This window comes from Xyrauchen texanus, chromosome 40 (genome assembly GCF_025860055.1).
Source record: "Xyrauchen texanus isolate HMW12.3.18 chromosome 40, RBS_HiC_50CHRs, whole genome shotgun sequence".
NCBI lineage: Eukaryota > Metazoa > Chordata > Actinopteri > Cypriniformes > Catostomidae > Xyrauchen > Xyrauchen texanus.
This window is the reverse complement of record NC_068315.1, coordinates 34348988-34370760: the sequence shown is the minus strand read 5'-3', so window position 1 is coordinate 34370760 and position 21773 is coordinate 34348988. Positions and strand designations below refer to the sequence as shown.

The 21773-nt window shown below is 41.7% G+C and overlaps 1 protein-coding gene across 2 annotated transcripts; it reads left to right on the top strand.

Moving 5' to 3' along the window:
* Nucleotides 1-13089: 13089 nt before the first annotated feature.
* Nucleotides 13090-16496, top strand: LOC127633747 (neurogenic differentiation factor 2). Of its 2 annotated transcripts, none has more exons than XM_052113026.1 (2): nt 13090-13255; nt 14990-16496. In XM_052113026.1, the coding sequence occupies exon 2, from the start codon at nt 15000-15002 to the stop codon at nt 16089-16091; it is 1092 nt and encodes a 363-aa protein (XP_051968986.1). In that variant the 5' UTR covers nt 13090-13255; nt 14990-14999; the 3' UTR covers nt 16092-16496. The 2 variants fall into 2 exon arrangements, with proteins under 2 accessions (XP_051968986.1, XP_051968987.1); XM_052113027.1 differs by lacking the exon at nt 13090-13255 and adding an exon at nt 13283-14100.
* The last annotated feature ends 5277 nt before the right edge of the window (nt 16497-21773 follow it).

Here is a 21773-nt window from a genome sequence, read left to right as displayed (position 1 = left end):
CTATTTGGAAAAAACATGCTGCAGCTGCCACTGCAGTCCATACAGTTGGGCTACATGCAAGAAAAGACCAGGTTGATTCTCAAGCTGAGGGAGTCCACAGACGAGTCAGTAAGGAACGCAAATGCCAAGGTTCCTACTGGCCGCAAGTGGAATGCCCAAACCGAGGTCGATCAAGCTGTCGGTCGGCTACAATACCGGGAGATCATGGGCAGAGTGCAGGTAGGAAGAGCAGGTCTAGGATGGGGAGAGACGCCACGCTTTTGGTCCAAGGCCAATCGCAAGCAAAGGAAGGAGATGGTGGTAACAGAGGTGACGAGGATGGAGGAAGATCGCTATAAAATCAAGGCCGTGGCGCAGGGTCGACAAGGAAGCTGGACAACCTGGGAGGGAATCATGAACCGGAACATCAGTTGGTCAGACGTGTGGAAAATCCCACAGGCAAGACTTAGTTTCCTTAGTCGTTCAACCTACGACATGCTTCCCTGCCCTCGGAACCTTCACCAGTGGTTTGGAAATGAAGAATCCTGCGTACTCTGCAATGCTCCCAACGCAAGTCTGCAGCACATCTTGGCAGGCTGTAAGATCGCTCTCTCACAGGGACGCTACAGATGGCGCCACGATCAGGTCCTGAGAAAGCTAGCCGAAGTACTTGAGGAGTGTCGACAGGGTAGTAAACAACCACCATCAGTAGAGGACCCCACCATCTTCGTGTCGGAAGGAGGGGTAAGGAGAAGCACCAGATCAAGAGAAACAGCAAGGCCCTTCTCCCCCAACCAGGAGTGGGACATGAGGGTGGACCTGGATAGGCAGCTCCGGTTACCCACGGAGATAACCACCACATCTCTCCAGCCAGACATAGTGGTGTGGTCAACCAAGGCGAGATCGACGCACCTCATCGAGCTCACTGTACCACTGGAGGAGGGGATCGAGGCCGCCTTTGAGCGGAAGAAGGCCAAGTACTCAGAGCTCGCTGCCGGTGCCGGGAGGCTGGCTGGAAGACGACCATCCACCCAGTGGAGGTCGGATGCCGAGGTTTCCTTGGGGTATCAACCATACGCCTCTTGAGGGAAGCAGGAGTGACCGGAGGGAGGCTAAGGAGGGCAACAAAGGATCTGGCAGAGGAGGCAGAGAAAGGTAGCTTTTGGCTCTGGCTGAGGAGGAAAGATAGGAGTTGGGGGAAGAACATCTAACCCCAGATTACAGCAGCAGGGAGAACAGCTATCAGCTGCAGGGGGTGACAGGGAGACGTCCCTGTCACTGCTCCGCCACCAGGAGACGTTCCAGAATTAAAGGAGCGAAACGTCGGTGAACGGTGGTTTCTGGCTGATGACCCTGCAGCTGACCCATGGGCACTGGAGGAGGTGCGACAGGCAGCAATGCCCAGCAGGTGATTACATCTTCCTGTGCAATTACTGAGACTTGTGACTTATCTACTACAGCGTAAATACATATTGTCAAATTTGTGTCTGCCCTTTGAGCAGCAGCTAACAGCTCTCGGCTTACCTTTATGGGCTGTTGGATTGGGTTGGAAGGCTCATCTTTATAGGGTGTAATAAACATCTTTCCCTGAGTAGTTAGGAATTAATCTGAAATGTCAACTACATTTCCAAATGTCTTTGTTTGAGCACGAGTTACGGCACAAGATGGAAAAACAGAAGGAAACTTTCTAGAGACATCAGGCTTAGCAGACACAATGGGATGAGGAAAAACCTTTCCACCAACTAGGTCATTACCTAATACCATGCTCACACCTTCAACCGGCAGCTGTGAACGTACTCCCATTTTCACAGCACCTGTAATGAGTTCAGAGGTTATATAAACATGATCTAAAGGTACTGAAATACAGCCTAATTCCACACCACGAATTAACACATCACTGCCCGTATCTCTCAACATCATAATCGGTCTAAGTTCAGAGTCATTGAAAAGGGCTATTGTGCCTTCCATCACAAATGTATTAAAGGTAGCTGGTAAACAAGGACGATCCACATCGGGAACAGAGAGAGTTTGTGCAAATGAAACACTTTTAGATTTGCTAGTGGCATTTTTTTGCTTCCATGCTTTGCAATCTGGGATCAAATGGTCAGGGTCAAGGCAGTAAAAGCATACTCTTTTGCCTGCAGCATTTTTCGGGACGAATTTAGAGTCATGGCCAGGTCTAGAAACACTAATCCGCAGTGATCAGAAAGCTTAGATACTTTTTGCTCATTTAAAAACACTACAAGACTTTCAGGCACACAACACTTGAAGTCCTCCAATAAAACAAGCTATTGAAGCTCTTCAAAAGTTGTAGTTTTGCTGGCTAAGCACCACTTCTCAAAAAGTGTTCTTTTTTCTCTCGTGAACTCCACAATTGTTTGTTTGGCTGCTTTTGAACAAGCCCTAAATCTTTGTCGATATGCCTCCGGCACTAATTCTTAAGCTCGCAAAACCGCAGCCTTTACAATATCATAGTCCAATGAATCTTCGATTGGCAAAGCTGAGCAAACCTCTTAAGCCTTGCCAATGAGATTGCATCGAAACATTAGCACCCACCTCTCTACCGCTTCCATAGATACCAATGGGTGGAAATGATCGCACACCCAAAAAAGGATCTTATATTTACAATGTTTAAAGTGGGTTTAACATAAAATACAACTTGTAGATTCTAATTAACAACAGCACTAAATCACAAAGGCTACCAACGCTGGGGCAGGAGGAAAGAGTCTCTCCTAGCAGACTTTCCACCTCAGCTTTATTCACATGTTCTTCATGTAGTGCACCAATCAGAGCTGCTCAGCACTCGATCTTAATCACTCGCAGCTGATGTAAATTAACCTGGTTGGGACGACAGAGAACACAAGGGAGACAACAGAAAACATACAAACAATGTATAATCAATATACATGCAACTTCTACATCCACAGATGTAACAAGGAAATAAAAGAAAGATACGCCCTGGGACGTAACAGCTGTATAGCTCTCTCTCTCCCCCTGGGCTCTGGTGTGGACACCTCTTATCACTCTTCCTGAATTGCTGCATCAAGAAACAGCTGTTAGAGCTGTTAGTCACCCAGGGACGAATCCTTATCGCTTTCTCTCCCATTGGACAGACACTCAACCACGCCCTCGCCCCAATTATATGCATAATATTTTGGCACATGTAAATAAAATATTTCAAGTTTTTGGACCATAGTGTCACGATTCCCTTGTTGTCTGCCCTGGGTTTCACTTGTCATTGTTAAATGTACTACACTTCCCAGAATCCACCTGCCATCACCACTGCCATTTTGTTCATTGTTCTCACCTGTGTCTAATTCAGTCAACACTCCCTGGTTATTTAAGCCCTGCTTTTTGTTCACTCCTTGTCGTTAGTTGAATGTTGTCAAGCCTGATCTGTGTTTCCCTGCCTGAGTTCTTAGTTTTTGTTTGTTTCCCCATCAAGGGTTTTTCCTTTGTGTTTGTTTAATAAATAAAGAAGCCTGCATTTAGATCCTCTCTCCTCGCTGCCTCATTCGTAACAGAACGAACGACCAACCATGGATCTAGCGGTTTCACAAGCCAACTGCAGTCTGCTCAGCTTGATGCAGGGAAGCCGTCCGGTGGAGCACCACATCCGTGATTTCCTCAAGCTGGCGAGGGTCACGGACTTCCCAGACTCCCTCCTGGTGGGTTTTTTCCGGGCCAACCTGAACGGTGCACTCAAGGAGCGGTTGCCACCGGCGACGTAGTGGCTGGACGCCCGCGACTGCGTGGAGGAGACCCTGTTAGCCTGCGGTTACGTCGTTCACTGTGGACGTCGTCAAGGAGGACCCCGTAGCTCCCCCCACAGTGGTAACTCTCCATTCGCCCGTGGTTCGTCCCTTCATGCCTGCCTTAGTCAACGAACCAGCGCTGCTAACTTCATCCGCCCGGAGGAGGAGGAGGAGAAGAAAGGCCTCTGCTCTCCAGCCTCCGCCAACCACGGCCAACCAGCCAATGCCTGTAGCCTCCGATGTCAGTGAGCCAGCGCCTGTAGCCTCCGATGTCAGTGAGCCAGCGCCTGTAGCCTCCGATGTCAGTGAGCCAGCGCCTGTAGCCTCCGATGTCAGTGAACCAGCGCCTGTAGCCTCCGATGTCAGTGAGCCAGCGCCTGTAGCCTCCGATGTCCCTGAGCCAGCGCCTGTGGCCTCGACCGTCCCTGAGCCAGCGCCTGTAGCCTCGACCGTCCAAGAGCCAGTGCCAGTGGCCATGACCGTCCAAGAGCCAATACCCCCCGAGCTTTCCAGAGCTCTGCCTTCCGAGCTTTCCAGAGCTCCGCCTCCCGAGCTTTCCAGAGCTCCACCTCCCGAGCTTCCCAGAGCTCTGCCTCCCGAGCTTCCCAGAGCTCCGCCTCCCGAGCTTTCCAGAGCTCCGCCTCCCGAGCTTCCCAGCGCGCCGCCTCCCGAGCTTTCCAGAGCTCCGCCTTTCGAGCTTTCCAGAGCTCCGCCTTCCGAGCCTCCCGAGCTTTCCAGAGCTCCGCCTCCCGAGCTTTCCAGAGCTCCGCCTCCCGAGCTTTCCAGAGCTCCACCTTTTGAGCTTCCTAGAGCTCCGCCTTTCGAGCTTCCTAGAGCTCCGTCTTCCGAGCCTCCTGAGCTTTCCAGAGCTCCGCCTCCCAAGCTTTCCAGAGCTCCACCTCCCGAGCTTTCCAGAGCTCGGGAGGCGGGAACAGAGAGAGCCCGATCCACATCGGGAACAGAGAGAGTTTGTGCAAATGAAACACTTTTAGATTTGCTAGTGGCATTTTTTTGCTTCCATGCTTTGCAATCTGGGATCAAATGGTCAGGGTCAAGGCAGTAAAAGCATACTCTTTTGCCTGCAGCATTTTTCGGGACGAATTTAGAGTCATGGCCAGGTCTAGAAACACTAATCCGCAGTGATTCCTTCCTTACTTTCTCACCCACTGATGGAGTTTGAACAGGATGCACAGACGGAAACACAGTTCTGTGGTGAGCATGAATTCATCGGCTAAAACCACTGCATCAGAAAGCTTATATACTTTTTGCTCATTTAAATACACTACAAGACTTTCAGGCAAACAACACTTGAAGTCCTCCAATAAAACAAGCTATTGAAGCTCTTCAAAAGTTGTAGTTTTGCTGGCTAAGCACCACTTCTCAAAAAGTGTTCTTTTTTCTCTCGTGAACTCCACAATTGTTTGTTTGGCTGCTTTTGAACAAGCCCTAAATCTTTGTCGATATGCCTCCGGCACTAATTCTTAAGCTCGCAAAACCGCAGCCTTTAAAATATCATAGTCCAATGAATCTTCGATTGGCAAAGCTGAGCACACCTCTTAAGCCTTGCCAACGAGATTGCATCGAAACATTAGCACCCACCTCTCTACCGCTTCCATAGATACCAATGGGTGGAAATGATCGCACACCCAAAAAAGGATCTTATATTTACAATGTTTAAAGTGGGTTTAACATAAAATACAACTTGTAGATTCTAATTAACAACAGCACTAAATCACAAAGGCTACCAACGCTGGGGCAGGAGGAAAGAGTCTCTCCTAGCAGACTTTCCACCTCAGCTTTATTCACATGTTCTTCATGTAGTGCACCAATCAGAGCTGCTCAGCACTCGATCTTAATCACTCGCAGCTGATGTAAATTAACCTGGTTGGGACGACAGAGAACACAAGGGAGACAACAGAAAACATACAAACAATGTATAATCAAAATACATGCAACTTCTAAATCCACAGATGTAACAAGGAAATAAAAGAAAGATACGCCCTGGGACGTGACAGCTGTATAGCTCTCCCTCTCCCCCTGGGCTCTGTGAACCTCTGTGTCCACACCTCTTATCACTCATCCTGAATTGCTGCATCAAGAAACAGCTGTTAGAGCCGATGTCAGTGAGCCAGCGCCTGTAGCCTCCGATGTCAGTGAGCCAGCGCCTGTAGCCTCCGATGTCAGTGAGCCAGCGCCTGTAGCCTCCGATGTCAGTGAGCCAGCGCCTGTAGCCTCCGATGTCAGTGAGCCAGCACCTGTAGCCTCCGATGTCCCTGAGCCAGCGCCTGTGGCCTCCGATGTCAGTGAGCCAGCGCCTGTAGCCTCCGATGTCAGTGAGCCAGCACCTGTAGCCTCCGATGTCCCTGAGCCAGCGCCTGTGGCCTCGACCGTCCCTGAGCCAGCGCCTGTAGCCTCGAGCGTCCAAGAGCCAGTGGCCATGACCGTCCAAGAGCCAGTACCCCCCGAGCTTTCCAGAGCTCCGCCTTCCGAGCTTTCCAGAGCTCTGCCTTCCGAGCTTTCCAGAGCTCCGCCTCCCGAGCTTTCCAGAGCTCCGCCTCCCGAGCTTTCCAGAGCTCCGCCTTTAGAGCTTCCTAGAGCTCCGCCTTCCGAGCCTCCTGAGCTTTCCAGAGCTCCGCATCCCGAGCTTTCCAGAGCTCTGCCTCCCGAGCTTTCCAGAGCTCTGCCCCCAGAGCCTCCTGCGGCTCCGCCCCCTGAGCCTCCCTTGGCTCCGCCTCTCAAGCCTTCCAGGGCTTCGCTTCTGGAGCGTCCTACGGCGCCACCTCCCTCGGCTCCACCTCCAGAACCTTCCAGACCTCCGCCTCTAGAGCCTCCTACGGTGCCACCTCCATCGGCTCCACCTCTAGAGCATCCTACGGTGCCACCTCCATCGGCTCCGCCTCCAGAGCCTTCCAGACCTCCGCCTCTAGAGCCTCCTACGGCGCCACCTCCATCGGCTCCGCCTCTAGAGCCTCCTACGGTGCCACCTCCATCGGCTCCGCTTCCAGAGCCTTTCAGGTCTCCGCCTCTAGAGCCTCCTATGGCACCTACTTCCACGCCTCCGCCTGCAACGGCTCCACCTCCCACGGTTCAGCCTCCTGAACCTGTCCTTGCCCTGTGGCCAGCTCCCAGGCCTCCTGACCCCGTTCCCGTCCTGTGGCCTCCTCCAAGGCCTCCTGACCCGGTCCCTGTCCTGTGGCCTCTTCCCAGCCCCCCTGACCCAGTCCCTGTCCAGTGGCCTCCTCCTAGGTTCCCCAAACCTGTCCTTGCCCTGTGCCTCCTTGGTCTGCCTGTCTGCTCCCTGTGCCTCCTTGGACTGCCTGTCTGCCCTTTGTGCCCCTTGGACTGCCTGTTTTCCCCTTGTACTCCCTTGGTCTGTCTGTTTGCCCCTTGAAAGCTTTGTTTTCTGTTTTAAAATCTTTTTTGAGGAATCATACAATCAAACAGTCATTGCTACAAAACTCCCTTGATTCCAACTTCAAGACAGATAAACTAAAGAGAAAAAGATGATACAAAGTAAAAATAAAAAAAACCAAACACATAGAACAAAACAACTGCTCACCCCTAGTCTTTCTTATGTTGATTGTCTTCACCAGTTCCTCATGTGCTCTGCCTGTATATATTGTGCTCTTTTGCTTGTCGGATCGTTTCATTCCTGTGTCTGTCGGTCGGTATTCGTGTGCTCCTCAGTCTGGTTATGTTTTGCTCCTTTTGTTTCTTTACCCGTTTTCTCCCTTGTAAAGAGTTTTGTGTTTCCTGTTTTTTTCCTTATAATAAAATCATTTATTTTTTACATTCTTTGTTTGGGTCTCAATTCCTTCAAATCATGTGACATTAAGATTTGTTGGTATATTAGAGGATTGAGGTTTGATAATATACAACAGGATATCGTCCATGTATAATACCATTTTATTTAATGTATCCTAGTGTCAAATCCACGTACGCTATGTTGGGGTCTGACTGAATGGTTTGTGCAACGAACTCAAGGGCCAAGGCAAAAAGTAAAGGAGCCCTGTCTGGTGCCTCTATGTAACTGAAATGAAGGAAAAAGCATTTTATTAGTGAGAATTCTTGCACACAGCCTATGATAAAGACATTTTAGCCATTTTTCAAAACTTTCACCAATGTCATTTCTCCTGCCATTCAAAGGCCTTCTCTGCATCTAGAGAAAGAACAATCAGATCATTTGTTTTCATGCAATGAGAGTAGATTATATTGAAAAGACGTCTGAGATTTGAGTAAGAGTGCCTGTCTTGTCAGGGTGGATAAGTTTACCAATTAAAGAGTTAAGTCTAACAGACATTAGAATGGATGATCATATAGAGCTATTCATGAAAATGCTGGAATTTTCAGGTGGCACTCTGCAAGATTATGAGCGGTCCAAGTATGTTCCAAATCTAGATTCAGATCACCCGCTATGAGCAAGTTAGTCTGTGAAATGTCGGGATTTTGAGCAAGGGCATGTCTATAAGATTTGTGAGCACTTTATTAAGAACACCTGTACACCTCCTTATTGATGTGATTGTCCAATCAGCCTATCGTGTGGCAGAGGTTAACGAAGAATGGCCAGACTGGTTTGAGGTGACAGAGAGGCTACATTAACGCAGATCTGTACAATTGTACTGAGCAGAATAGCATCTCAGAATGCACAGCACATCAAACCTTGAGGCAAATGGGCTACAACAGCAAAATACCATGTTGGGCACTTTATTAGGACAGTTGACTGGTGGATAAATGGTGCACCCTTCCTCAATAATATGGTCACACATTTGGATCTGAATGTACATGTAGCATAGTACGTTTGACCCATCCATAATCTATACATTTTTGTTTAGGTGTGTTTCCTGGAGGAAAACTATGCCTTCTAGGTTTCTTTAAATGTGAAAAAATGTGCCAGTCTTGTTACACTTGTCCATGTTTTTAAGCCTAATGTTTGCCATTATTCATTGTCAGTTATTGTTTGTTTATGTAATGTTGTTTCATAGTCAAGTCAAGTTCATGTTTATGGTTTTTTCAAGTCAAGATTAGTCAAGTTCATGTTTTTGTTTTGTTCACGTTTGGAGTTGATGTTTTTTGGGATATCAAGTTTGTAAATAAAACTGCACTTGGAATCATCACACTATGTTACAGAATACCTAACCGACCAAAATCAACCCAGCTATTCAGGTTCACAGCTTCTGCTTCTTCACCAGGGGAATCGATATGTGGAAGACTTCTACGGTCTGGGCTGCCAGGTGGACTTTAATGAAGTCGCTATCAAGGACATTTTCTGGGTGGTACTGAATGAGCCAATCTCTTCCCTGATGCCTGGCAGTTGCAGTCCCCTCAATCTGGCTCAGTATATCACCCTTCCCTGCAGATAATTTGTTTTACGTTCACTGTGGGGGAGGGTGCTGGAAAACATCTGCTGCAAAACTCTGGTTCTTAAAGGGGCCACGACCAATTTATGACTAGAGTTAAATTATATGGAATTCCTCCACTTGGCTATATAAATAATTAAAATGTGGTTAAGAAAGGAGATTAGAGTGAGAGTGTGGGAGTCACAAATTGCATGATGCATAAATGGTAGTAAGCCTATAAGTACACAGTGCCTAGAACGCTAACCAGATTATCTATTTAAGTTTAGACAGGCTTAAGTGTAGTTCCATTGTGTGCATGCCATTTTAATCCTGATTTGTTTGCATCTGCATAAAACTTTATTATGATTCACATCACTTTTATTATTCTCTATGAAGTTGAGCATCAATACATCTGAAACTCTGGCCAAAGCCATCATTATTTCTTTAATTAAATTTGGTAATATTTCCATGTTTGTCATCTGGCATTCCACATTATTTTCATGTTGAGAAGACAAGTCACTGGACATATTGGCAAAATGTTCCAGCAGCTCCTATAATGAAGCACTTAAGTTCTACTTTATAACAGGTGATCTAAATGCTGGTTTGGGAAACAAGTATTACTCCATCATAAAATAAGGAGCGACGTAAGTTAAGATGACTGAAAAAGCTTAAGCTGCAATGTTAATGGGACACCCAGCCCAAAGCAGTCTTATGCTTCAAATTAGTGCAGTTTAAATTCGTTTAATAAAATGTTTTACACAATTCTTTGAAAAATAATCATTTAACGTGAATTTACATTTTAAGGTGAATTAACTACTTGAATTTGTTAATTTAAGTGGTTATTTTAATATTTATACAAGCCTTTGTTGCAAATAAAATAAAGACTTACAGCAAACTACATTCAATTCCAGGGCCTCATTTCCCGACAATGATGGATCTTATCTCTTAAAAATAAACATAGCTTAAAGCACCTTTTTGTAATGGTATGAAGAAAATGTTCTCATGTGTTTCTGTGACAGAACTGTGTAAACAGCAGGACTGTGGGCCGTGGACACATTATTTGATCATCCAGTCAGAAGACTTTGATGTGCTTTCTGCCTGTCAATTATTTTGTGCATTCTCAAAGTGTAGTAGTTGAAGCAGAACATTCAGGTTTAATGCCATATTCATTTTCAAAACAGTTGTCAGCTGAGGGAGCTATTTTGCTACTGTTGTGTTTGACAACTGTCAGATCTGCTGCACTACTGTTCGGTGACAGTCTGAACTCCCTATCTTTGGAGGGCAGTGTTTTGGAAAGAGGTGGCATGTCTGCTTCAGTGACTCAATCTTGTGGAAGTTCCAGAATGGCTAAACTCGCTTACAGCACCTTTAGGAGTGTTCTCTTCATGCAAAGTTATGAATGTTCTTTCCTTTTTCATGTGCTTTCCCCAAAACTATGCTTAACATGCTTAACATTAACAGTTGCTGTCCATGTTTGAAGTGCTGAAATGTGACCCTATGCTGTTCCTCGTAATTTGTAATTTCATTATAGCTTTGTGCGTAACTTTATAAATACTTGTAATTACCGTTTCTGGGAAATGCTTAACGTTATTCTATTAAATAATCAAACTAATTAACTACATAATTACAAAGTATATTTCTGTAATTATTCTGTGCAGTACAATCTATTGTTTTTACACAATCACTGCTTTGTTCATCATAAATGCATTTGCAATGTTTTGGAGATGCAAGCTCTGTGAAAAAACGGTATAAAAAATTATTATTTTTACCCTTTTGCCAGTAGGCCTATTGTGTAGGTAATGTATTGATTTAGGCCTAATTATTTTACTATTAATTTTTATTTTATTACTTTATTTAATTTATCTATTTTATGTCATTTAAATATGTCAGTTGTAAGCAATAATATAATTATTTGTACTCTTAATAACAGTGTAAATTTAAAAATAATATGGGCAAAGTGGGAACATTTAGATTGATTCCCATGCATTATTTCTATATGTATTTCCTTAAATGGTAAAAAAAAAAAAAAAAATTATAATAAAATACATTGCTTAACAAATCTTTTGGAAGTTAACAATGAACTTATTGAGATTTTTAGTTGATGATTTTGTAGTACATTGGGATTCGTGCTCAGAGCTCATTTCACAGCCACCAGACGGAAAAGCCATGCATTGCAAAGAAAATAACTTTTAGGGAAATCTCGCTATGGTTGTAAGAATTCATGTAATTATTTACAAATGTAAAATACTAATTTCAAATAAGTAGAAAATGTATAAAATATTTTTTCCTCTGTCCCTCTTTACCAGTAGCATATTTTCAAAGTGGGACAGGGTGATACTGGTAAACAGGGACATTTAAAGAGGAGTTCTGAGTTTATTATTAAATTACATTGTAATAATTCATTATTAAATGAATAAGAATGATTAAACGGCCATTTAGTGCAGTTCAGTGCATTATGCAGTAATGAATTATTTTAAATTGTTCTTTTGATTATCTCATTTTTAGGTGGCATGAATATGAAATACAAATGAATGTAGCCTATTTTTCTCTTTTTTTTATGATACATTTTTGTTGAGCACCTGCACTTTTTGTTGTCGATGTCCAATATACAAGATTACAACAAAACATGTACCACTTTAGCAGTACTGCCTGAAAGAAATCTAGGATTTGGTCAAAAGAGGGTCTTCAAAGAATTTTCTTGCCTGTTTTTTTTTTGTATTTCTTTAGTTTTTCTTTTGACTAAGTTATGAGGCATCAAAGTGTCAAGCAAAGTAGGCTATACTTTCCAAAACCCATTTTGCCCATATACATATGAAGCCCTGTTTTACCAAAGCCATCATTATTTATTTAATTAAATTCAGTAATATTTAACAACTTTCAGAGCTTATATTTTACAGTATTTTCGCACTACTTTCATGATGAGGAGACAAACTCCTTGACATAACGTCGAATATTTCCTTCTTAGTTCAGCACCCTAGTTCCGGAAAGCTCCCCTTGCGATGCACTTAGGTTTTATTTGTGCGAGCTACGTGATGGTTTGGGAAACAGGCGTTACTCCATCGTAAAATAACAAAACCTAAAACGTTAGTTAGGCTCATCTTAAAAGCGTTGCCGGGTTAAACACAGTCCGTGTGGAGTTTCCAACACTCAACCTCCATGCAATTCAAGACCATTGCCACCAGGTGTCCTACAAGAACCATATTTCTCTCAGTCCATTTGAAAACACACATGTAAAAAAAAAAATCTAAATTGTACAAGGCATACCACAATAATGACATTTTAGGTTGAGGCTGTAAATGAACTACTTTTACAAACAAACAAAGATATGTTTAACAAATATGATGTGATTCACAATGCTTAGCCTACTGATCGAACAACACAAAATACACAACAACAATTAACAGGAGGGGTTTTATGAGTACTTTTCCTCCTACATTTTATATATTTGGGAAACCCCGGATTTGGGAAAATAACAGGCTCGCCTACTCGATTTAAAGAAAACAAGTACAACAGTGAGCCATTTCGTAAAGTATTTCCATTTCCAGTCCTTGACCACAGAAACCTGTCTGCGCAATTGCGCGCGCGCGCGCACGCACTAACACACACACACACACACACACACACACACACACAATCATATTTATTAACATTTTAGTTGAAATTAGCAATAAAACAGTAGTATACATATATATATATATATATATATATATATATATATATATATATATATATATATATATATATATATATATATATATATATATTTTAAACGTATTCGTTTTTTGTTCAACACATTCCTTCACCCCATGTATTTGTGTGCACTTGTGTGAAGTTAACATGCAAGCGTGTTACATTGTTATGACGTGCGTGTGCAGCGGCAGCGACAGATGGCGGGCTCCTCTTCCCTCGGGAAGGCAATCTCTACGAATGCGGGCGCGTGTCAATCACCCGCTCTCATGTGATGGCTCCTGCCAGTGACGTGCCCACCATATGGCCTTGCATCAGAGCAGGTAACCCTGCCTGCTAGCGATGCCACACCGCCTATCTGCAGTCCGGGGAAGGGATAACACGTACCGGATCACACAGACAACCGCGCCTCTCCACCAGCCTGAGCGTTTGTAGGGAGCTAGAAGGGGAAGATGATGTAGACGCACTCGCAATTAGCAGAAGAGCACCATAAACGAGGTGAGTTTCCAACACGACAGAATATATAATCGTGACAATTTATCATCATTATTTAAAGGAAAATTTCTCATCGACTAATACAGCTTTTAATTCGTCTAGCTAATATAGATTTGTATCATCTGTTTACCTTTTGCTTATGTCTTTAACTACGTTATCACAGGCTACATTTTAATTAAAGCAATCGATGTCAGCCAAAAATCCGATTCGTTTCGCTCAGAAACAAATGTCTAATCAATAACGGCTGCTCAGTTTACACTAATTCAGCTTATTTGCACACATTTTTACCTAAGTATGCTTCGGAAAATTTGATTTGACGTGAGAATGATCTGTAAATTGCGTTCTTTACTGGGAACATTGTTGTGCATGCCAAATAAACTGTTCAAGCGGAACGGGCGGCGTTAAGGGTCTACTTTTATCCGTTTTTCGAGTGTTACACGTGAGTTTTCTTTTCAATTAGTAATTTGAACGTCAGCAGTTGTTATTACCAATAATATCACACCATAGATTACATAATATTGTTATAGGATATGCTAAATATTTAAATAAAATATTGCGCATCATATAGCCTATTCATCATCAGAAAGCGTTTCATAACAAAGCCAAATTTATTGTCTTCTTTTAAACCATAATATTGGCTTTTAATTGTTTTTCTTTTGCAACAAGATGTCATATGCATGAGTTCATTCATATTAGGACATTTAAAAAAAATGTTGTTGACGTTATTAACTAGGTTTAAACATGATATGGGAATGGAATAGAGGGAACGGGATGAAGACAGACGTTATTGTAAGAACCTGGACTTGGACAACATTTTAGGGACCCCGCCCTCGTCAAAAGAGGAAACGGTAATTGAGAGTTCTGTTCATGTATCAACATTAGAATGACATTAACGTTATTCAAATGTTCTTTCGTTTTAGTTTAATGTATTTCGCGGTTTAAAGAGGTCTCGGAAAGAGCGTTTGATTCAATTCAGTAGCCTATGTTTCTGATGTGCTGGAATGCCGCCAAAATGAAGAGGGAAAGGATAGGGTGGAGGGGTACCCGCTGCTCAAAACGCCCCCTGAGACCAAAAGAGAGGGCCCGCATGCGAGGACCTGCTGCGAGGGGCCAAACAGGACTGCGGAGATGGGGAATTGGGGAGTGAGACCGTCTGGAGACGTCTGTCGCTCTCCCTGAATTCAAATCATGCCAACACCATTTTAGAAGGTCTTTGTCACAGATGTAGCACCGTATTTTTCTGACATATTTTATTTGTTATTATATATTTATATATAGTAGCCTATATATTTTTTTTTCTGTGCCTCGCCCTTCATATATGTGACCGTATGAAACTATATTCGAAAACAACCTGTTTTGGTCTACTCTGGCAGAGCGCATTAAAAGTGCTGTAAGCGATTTTAATATTTCTAGAACTTAGAAATGGGAGCAAAATAGCGTTCTCAAATTTCTGGCATGTACTGACAAACTGACCGCGGCCAATTTTGTTTTCAGTGTTTACAAGGCCTTGCGCTGTCACAAAGGCAGTTGCGATATTTCATTGGACCTAACATTCATTCTTTTAGGGAAAATGAGATTTTCTGCTTGTTAATTCATAAAATAAAACACTTAAAAAAATCGCACACAGTAGGACGTTTGATAATATATTTCTCACCACACATATGTGCAGTACACAATTTTGAATGCACGGTTTTATTATTCTTTTATATATTCATTAACTCGTTCTCTATGTTTCAGTGCCGCCGCCATGTTGACGAGATTATTCAACGAACCTTCACTTCTTCCGAACATGCAAAAGTTCGCGGGCTGGGTTGATGACAGCGGGAGTGAGGACTCCAAAACCAAGGACGAAGAGCAGGAGCACTGTCGCCTAGGCGACGAGGACTTGGAAGACGGCGATGGAAAAGGCGGGAGCAGCCGGGCTCAGTCGGAGATTGCAGGGGAGGAGGATGACGATGAGGACGTTGATGAAGATGACTGTGGGGAAGAGGGGGACGGAGACAGGCCTAAAAAACGTGGGCCAAAAAAACGCAAGATGACACCGGCTAGGGTAGAGCGCACGAAAGTAAGGCGCCAAAAGGCGAACGCTAGAGAGCGCACGCGCATGCACGATCTCAATTCAGCCCTGGACAATCTACGCAAAGTCGTGCCGTGCTATTCAAAAACTCAAAAACTCTCCAAAATTGAAACACTAAGGCTGGCGAAAAACTACATTTGGGCGCTGTCAGAAATCCTGCGGAACGGCAAGAGACCGGACGTGGTTTCTTATGTACAGACACTGTGCAAAGGCCTTTCCCAACCCACCACCAATCTGGTGGCAGGCTGCCTCCAACTTAACTCACGGAACTTTCTAACGGAACAATGTCAAGAGGGATCGCGCTTTCACGTGCCCAACCCCTCGTTCTCCATGCACGCATATCCATATCAGTGCTCCCGTCTATCAAGCGCACAATGTCAATCCGGACCCAATACACATAGCATCCGCAATCACTCTTTCTGTTCGCCTTATGAGACTGTGTACACCGGGGGCGCGTCCCCAGAATACAACAGTCCAGATTATGAGGGCCACCACAGCCCTCCGGTGTGTATAAATGGAAACTTTTCTTTAAGGCAACAGGAATCCGTTTCACCAGACACAGAAAGAAGTTATCATTATTCTATGCATTACACCGGTCTGCACGGCTCACGTCCCTCCGCTGCTCATGGTCTTGCCTATGGCCCATCGGGAGCGCGCAGCAGTAGCGCGCACTCGGAGAACGTTCCACCGTTCCATGATGTTCACGTGCACCACGATCGGGCACCTGCATACGAGGAACTGAACGCTTTTTTCCACAATTAGGTGCCCCAAACCCCCCAAGGCCCATATTGGAAAAACAGACAGAACAAGGGAAAAGGAGAAAGACATTTTCGCATTCAACACATTAAAGAAAACCTTTCTTAATTTATTTACTTTCTGCGGAATCCGGGTGTTTGTGGATTATTTTACATTATAAAACAATATTTTTGATTTTACAAAAAAAAAAAAACAAACAAAAAAACCCAATATGGACCTTCATGAAAAATGAGTGTAATAATAAGTTGTCGGAACAAGAGTCAATTTGCTTTATCAAAACAAACATGTGGGAGTGCAATTTCTGAATCAAATGTTTGAACCAATGAGTCACTTATGTAACACAAGAAAAATGAACCAAATTTCTTAACGAAGACTGTTTCCTGATTAAATAAATAAAGAAGCATATTGTTACAGAACCATCTGAGGCTATGATTTCCTATTGGGAATTGGTGAGACGGGAATTTTAATAGTAGTTCAGCCAACTCAAAAAAATAAATAAAAAAGAAATGATCAAAAACCTAATGAGTAAATGTTAGCCCTATCTATCTATCTATCTATCTATCTATCTATCTATCTATCTATCTATCTATCTATCTATCTATCTATCTATCTATCTATCTATCTGTCTGTCTGTCTGTCTGTCTGTCTGTCTGTCTGTCTGTCTGTCTTTCCGTCCGTCCGTCCGTCCGTCCGTCCGTCCGTCCGTCCGTCCGTCCGTCCATCCATCTATCTATCTGTCTTCCTTGTTCATTTTTATAGGCTAAATGTTCTCTACATTTCAACAGAGTACATTTAAAACAAGAATTTTGAATTTTGCTTATTGAACGATTCTGCATTTGTTTTAACTGATTAACAAAAGTCAATATGAGAAATTTCGGATGTCAATAGCAGCGTAATTTCACATTCAACATGGTCAAAATCTGATTATCCGTGTGGTCCAAGTATGCACCTGACATGTCCCGTTCGCTGAGATGAAATGCAAAGTGGTTAAAGATTAATTGAGATCAAACACGTCATTATTCAATGATGTTAAACAAAGTTTAAATAACAATCTGAATTTTGATATATGGAAGACTAAATTAAACTAAATTAAACCCAATTTATATTGAATAGACGCATACCGCGTCTTTATATAAACGCTCATCATTTCTGTTTGAACAAGGACTTATTTCGATTAATTCGAAGTTGATGTAAAGAAAATGTAAGGTAAGAAGTAAATTAAGGTAGCCTATATGAATGAATAAATTAATTAATACATTTCCAGAACAAGATACAATAAATGTATTGGTAGGCTATTCTTTAAATAATTATCAGTATCCGTGTTGTGTCCTCGCTCAAAGTGAAAATACATAATTTGTGGATGTCAAATAGTTTAAAAAATAAAATAAAATAAATCACAATCCACCAATAGGCTTTTCTGTTATGCAAAATATTTCAAATGTTGATGACGTAATACAACAAAACAATAGCCACCACTATACAACTAATTATATATATAGGCCTACTAATAATAATAATAAAAAAAACAACAAGAAACTGCATATATATATATATATATATATATATATATTAGTTATTTATTTTACATTTTAAATCAGCGTTTTACATTGACTGAAAGATTAACTGTCCGCGACTTCAATATGGATGTATATATACATCTAGATACATGTAAATATTAATTCACGTTTCTACACAGCATGCCAGGGGTGCAAATTATTTAAAAGAAAAAATATAAAAATCACTCTGTTATTGGGAATAAATGCACCTGTTGAGGCTTATGAGGTAATCATACATTCTCAGTTTACCATCATGGTGAATCTGTGAGGTTTGCTCTGTGGACTTCTGCCATCGTGACCGCTTTTGGAGCTTTGCCCCGGGACCCATATGTTTCAATGAGTCGTCCACTATTTGATTAGAGACGGACGGACAAGCTACCGTGGGGCATCAGTCATAGCCTAATGGGCGATCAGAGGCAGTACGCCCAAATAAACAAAACACATTTTAAGTGTTCTTGAATCTTTTGATTTGCATTTTAATCCCTGAAATAGTCATTGATTACAGCACTCCTATGTCCTGTTTTCTATAATAATAATAATAATAATAATAATAATAATTATTATTATATTGCATTGTCTAAAAATTGTTATCAGTTCCGACCGTAAATGCACATTTATTTCTAAGCAAGGTGGAGCAAAATATATAAACAGTCTGTGTTTTATTTAGAGTAAAAAATATATATAAATATAAATATTTCCATTTTGTTATCTATATTAACTCTACAAAATTTCGTAAGATTAATCCACCTCGCTTTGTCAAAATGAATGAACGGCAAAGAACCCGCTTTTAGGTGCCGTAATTGATCGAAATTATATTTACATTTCAAGCACAGTTTTTTTTTTTTAAACGAAACTAAAGTGAATAGACTATATAGTTACGTTATGTGACATGTGTCCGTTTTCCTATACTTCATTAGCATGTGACTATTATTACATATATGACTCTGTAAGAGGCAATGCCGTTTTAGCATTTGTTTTTAATTATGCTTTCAATTCGTCAAAATGGGAACATAAAAATTGCTTCATATGGTAACATCTAAATTAATTGCTTTGATTCAATTAATATATAAAAATAACATGTCTGAATCAACCAACTTATTTTAAGGGTTAAGACAGTTAGAAGCTCCGTAAGGTAGTCTAACAATTACATTTCAACAGCAATGTATTTCGGTATTGTACAGTTTTAATATCCGTGCATTACTATTAGCCTACAGTAATTTAGTTGGGCTTTCAAAGTTTTAGTTACATCCTACTTGTTGCTGACGACAGTTTATTGCGTAAATTAGGACTGTTCGTTAAGTTATATCATATAAAGTTATTTATTATATATAGAATTTTCAAATATTAGAGATAATTCATTATTAGAGATAAACCACTAAAGGGCTACGATCTTTAAAAAAAAAAAAAAGGTTCTTCAGTGGTTCTTTGCAGCCTTTAGGTTCGGCAGATAAACAACTTATTAAGAACCAATATTCAGTACAAGGTTCTTGATTTGAATACATGGTTCATTTGGATATTTGAAAAGTTCTTGATGTTTCAGAGGTTCATCTGATCAGCGTATTTTCTGAAGTAAGCCTATAGAGATGGTTTTATGAAAACTATAGGACTTAAAATGTTTCTCCTATGTGGCATAAAGCTGAGACTACTTTTTTGGATTCTTTAGTTTAAAGCTTGTTTACAAATATCTTAATCAGATGCCAAAAGCTTTATCAAATGGCCAAATTCACACCAAGATACCTGTTCAAAAGCGCTTAGAATTCCCCGATTTCTCCAGAGATTCCGACCGTCATATCGATTTCCATCAACTTCTAATATTGTCTTTCGATATTAAATGCTTCGAGCCCAGTGGGTAAAAGCCAACCAGGAGACAAGAGGCACTTCCTCCTTTAACTCAACCAGCCGAGGTGATCTTAAGCGGCGTCCAGAGGCCGCGGGTTGGCATGGTACCCAGGGGCTCAGGAGACACGCGCTTGCCAAGTCGCTAAATGTCTTAGCGTCAGTGCGCGCGGCCAGCGGGGCAGCCCACCACCACGATGCCAGCTGCGCCGCGTGCCAAGCCTGGCCAAAGATGCACTGCTGGGTGGAGACGGTGTTTCTTTCTTAATTCAGCAGCATCTGTTCATAATACTTTATATTTTACACGGAAGAAGGGTTCAATTGTGCTAGCAACCGAAACACCGAGGCCAAACCACCGGGATTGCACCGCGTTAAACATTGAAGGTGCGGACAAACTGCTACATTCTCGTGCGGCAATGTTTTTTACAGCCAAAAGGTGCTTCTTAATCAGTCATTTCAACCACAATATTGCGAATCGAATGAAACAATTCACCGCAAATGTGGGGGATTGGAATAGATGTGCAGTAGGCCTACATTCATTTATTTAATAAATCTAAATAGAGCAAAATTACATTATCGCTACATAGGTTTCGGCGATAAACTTTATAATATTATAAGAAAAAAAGATGAATTTTCAAAAATTAGGCCTAAGCGAGCAAAACATAGCATTTAGTATATATATATATATATATATAGCAGTGTATAGTGTCACTAAAATGTTGTTTTTCTGCTTGCTGATGCGTTTTTTTGGCCAAGTTTAGGCTTTTTACCAAATGTAGCTAAATATTAAACTAACATTTAAATATCTGTGCTTTTTTCCATTTACTGCGCCGCAATTATAGATTATAAATCGCAAATCAAAATCAATTAGAAGTTTTCTAATTGTGTATCCGAATATATGATTTAATAGGCATATTTTAGGCTTGAAATACGCATATTAAATCATTTATTCGGATATCATGATACTTTCTATTGAGATTTAATAATATGAAGCCCAGTTCACCCTGTGACAGAATGATATGAAATGAATTTACACAAAAAGCATCTAACATTTATTTTTGAAGATCAGAGCCCACATTAAAAGAAATCTTTTTTAAACCAGATTCACTGCCTCTTGCATAGACTCTGTAACACTGTACCAGTTTCTGCATGCAAGCCACACCCCATCACTGCCAGTCATTGAGGTTGGCACAGATTGGCATAGCCTATCAAAATTCCACAGCATCTGTTCACTGTAGCAGGGTGGCACTGCAGAGGAGAACTGAATGAGATTTGAAGAATTTTGAGTGTGCTTGAAACGAAAATGAATTTTGAATGAATATGTATTCATATTTACTCATGTATTGGGTTGGAAGATGAAAGAATGATATTGTCACCTTAAATCACATCATATATTTTGATGTGAGCGGTCAGTTTGAGAATAAAAATACAATTGAGAAATACAATTATTTCTTTTTTACAGTGGCATTGTGCATTTGCCCTTGCATGATTCAGGGTTTGCAGCAAAATGTTTATTAGTGTGTGTTTATATCTTGAGTACATATGAGAGCATTGGGGTTGTTGCTTATCGGCACAGATGGCGTGTCTTTGGGGGGGTAAGGGGGTTCTGCTGATGCCATGCAATGGTCACATGGGCATCGGTAATTGGGCGCCATATTGCCTTGGTTTGCCGGGCTCTGGGGCAGCCAGTCTCCCAGCTGGACCTGTCAGATGGCATTGAATCCAGCTCACTGCCCTCTACCCTCACATCTCTTTCCACCCTTTCTCTCTGTCTTCCCCTCCTGCTCTCATTTTAACATTCTTTCTTAACCTTACTGTCTAACATTGAGCTCATCAAAGCCCTGTGTTATATCTGTCCTCTCCTTAAATCTTTATCTCAGCAAATTTCTGCTTTCACCAGCTGTGTTGAACTTCCTACCTCAGTCCTGCTGATGCTGGTATCACAAAATCATATTCAAAATCTTGTTATTTATCAATACAATCTTATGTATAGAGATGGACGACTATAGTTTCCATTGGGAGAAATGCTTCTCTAATTTTGATATGAAATACCTAATCATTTATCCAGTATACATTTAAAATGATTTTTATCCCACAGAAATGTATCATATTTTTTAATGAGACAAATAATGTACTTTTCTTCTTACCTAGCCTCTCTTGTAGATAAATAGATACATTTAATTTACAAAAACTATAACTAAATATTTAAAATACTGTTGCAACCACAAGCAACTTTAAATCTAACTCTGAGGTCTCATTGATATTACATTACTTTTAACATTAATTTGATCACACA

Excerpts from the sequence above, each read along its gene's own strand:
- LOC127633747 (XM_052113026.1), top strand. The coding sequence starts at position 15,000 with ATGTTGACGAGATTATTCAACGAACCTTCACTTCTTCCGAACATGCAA.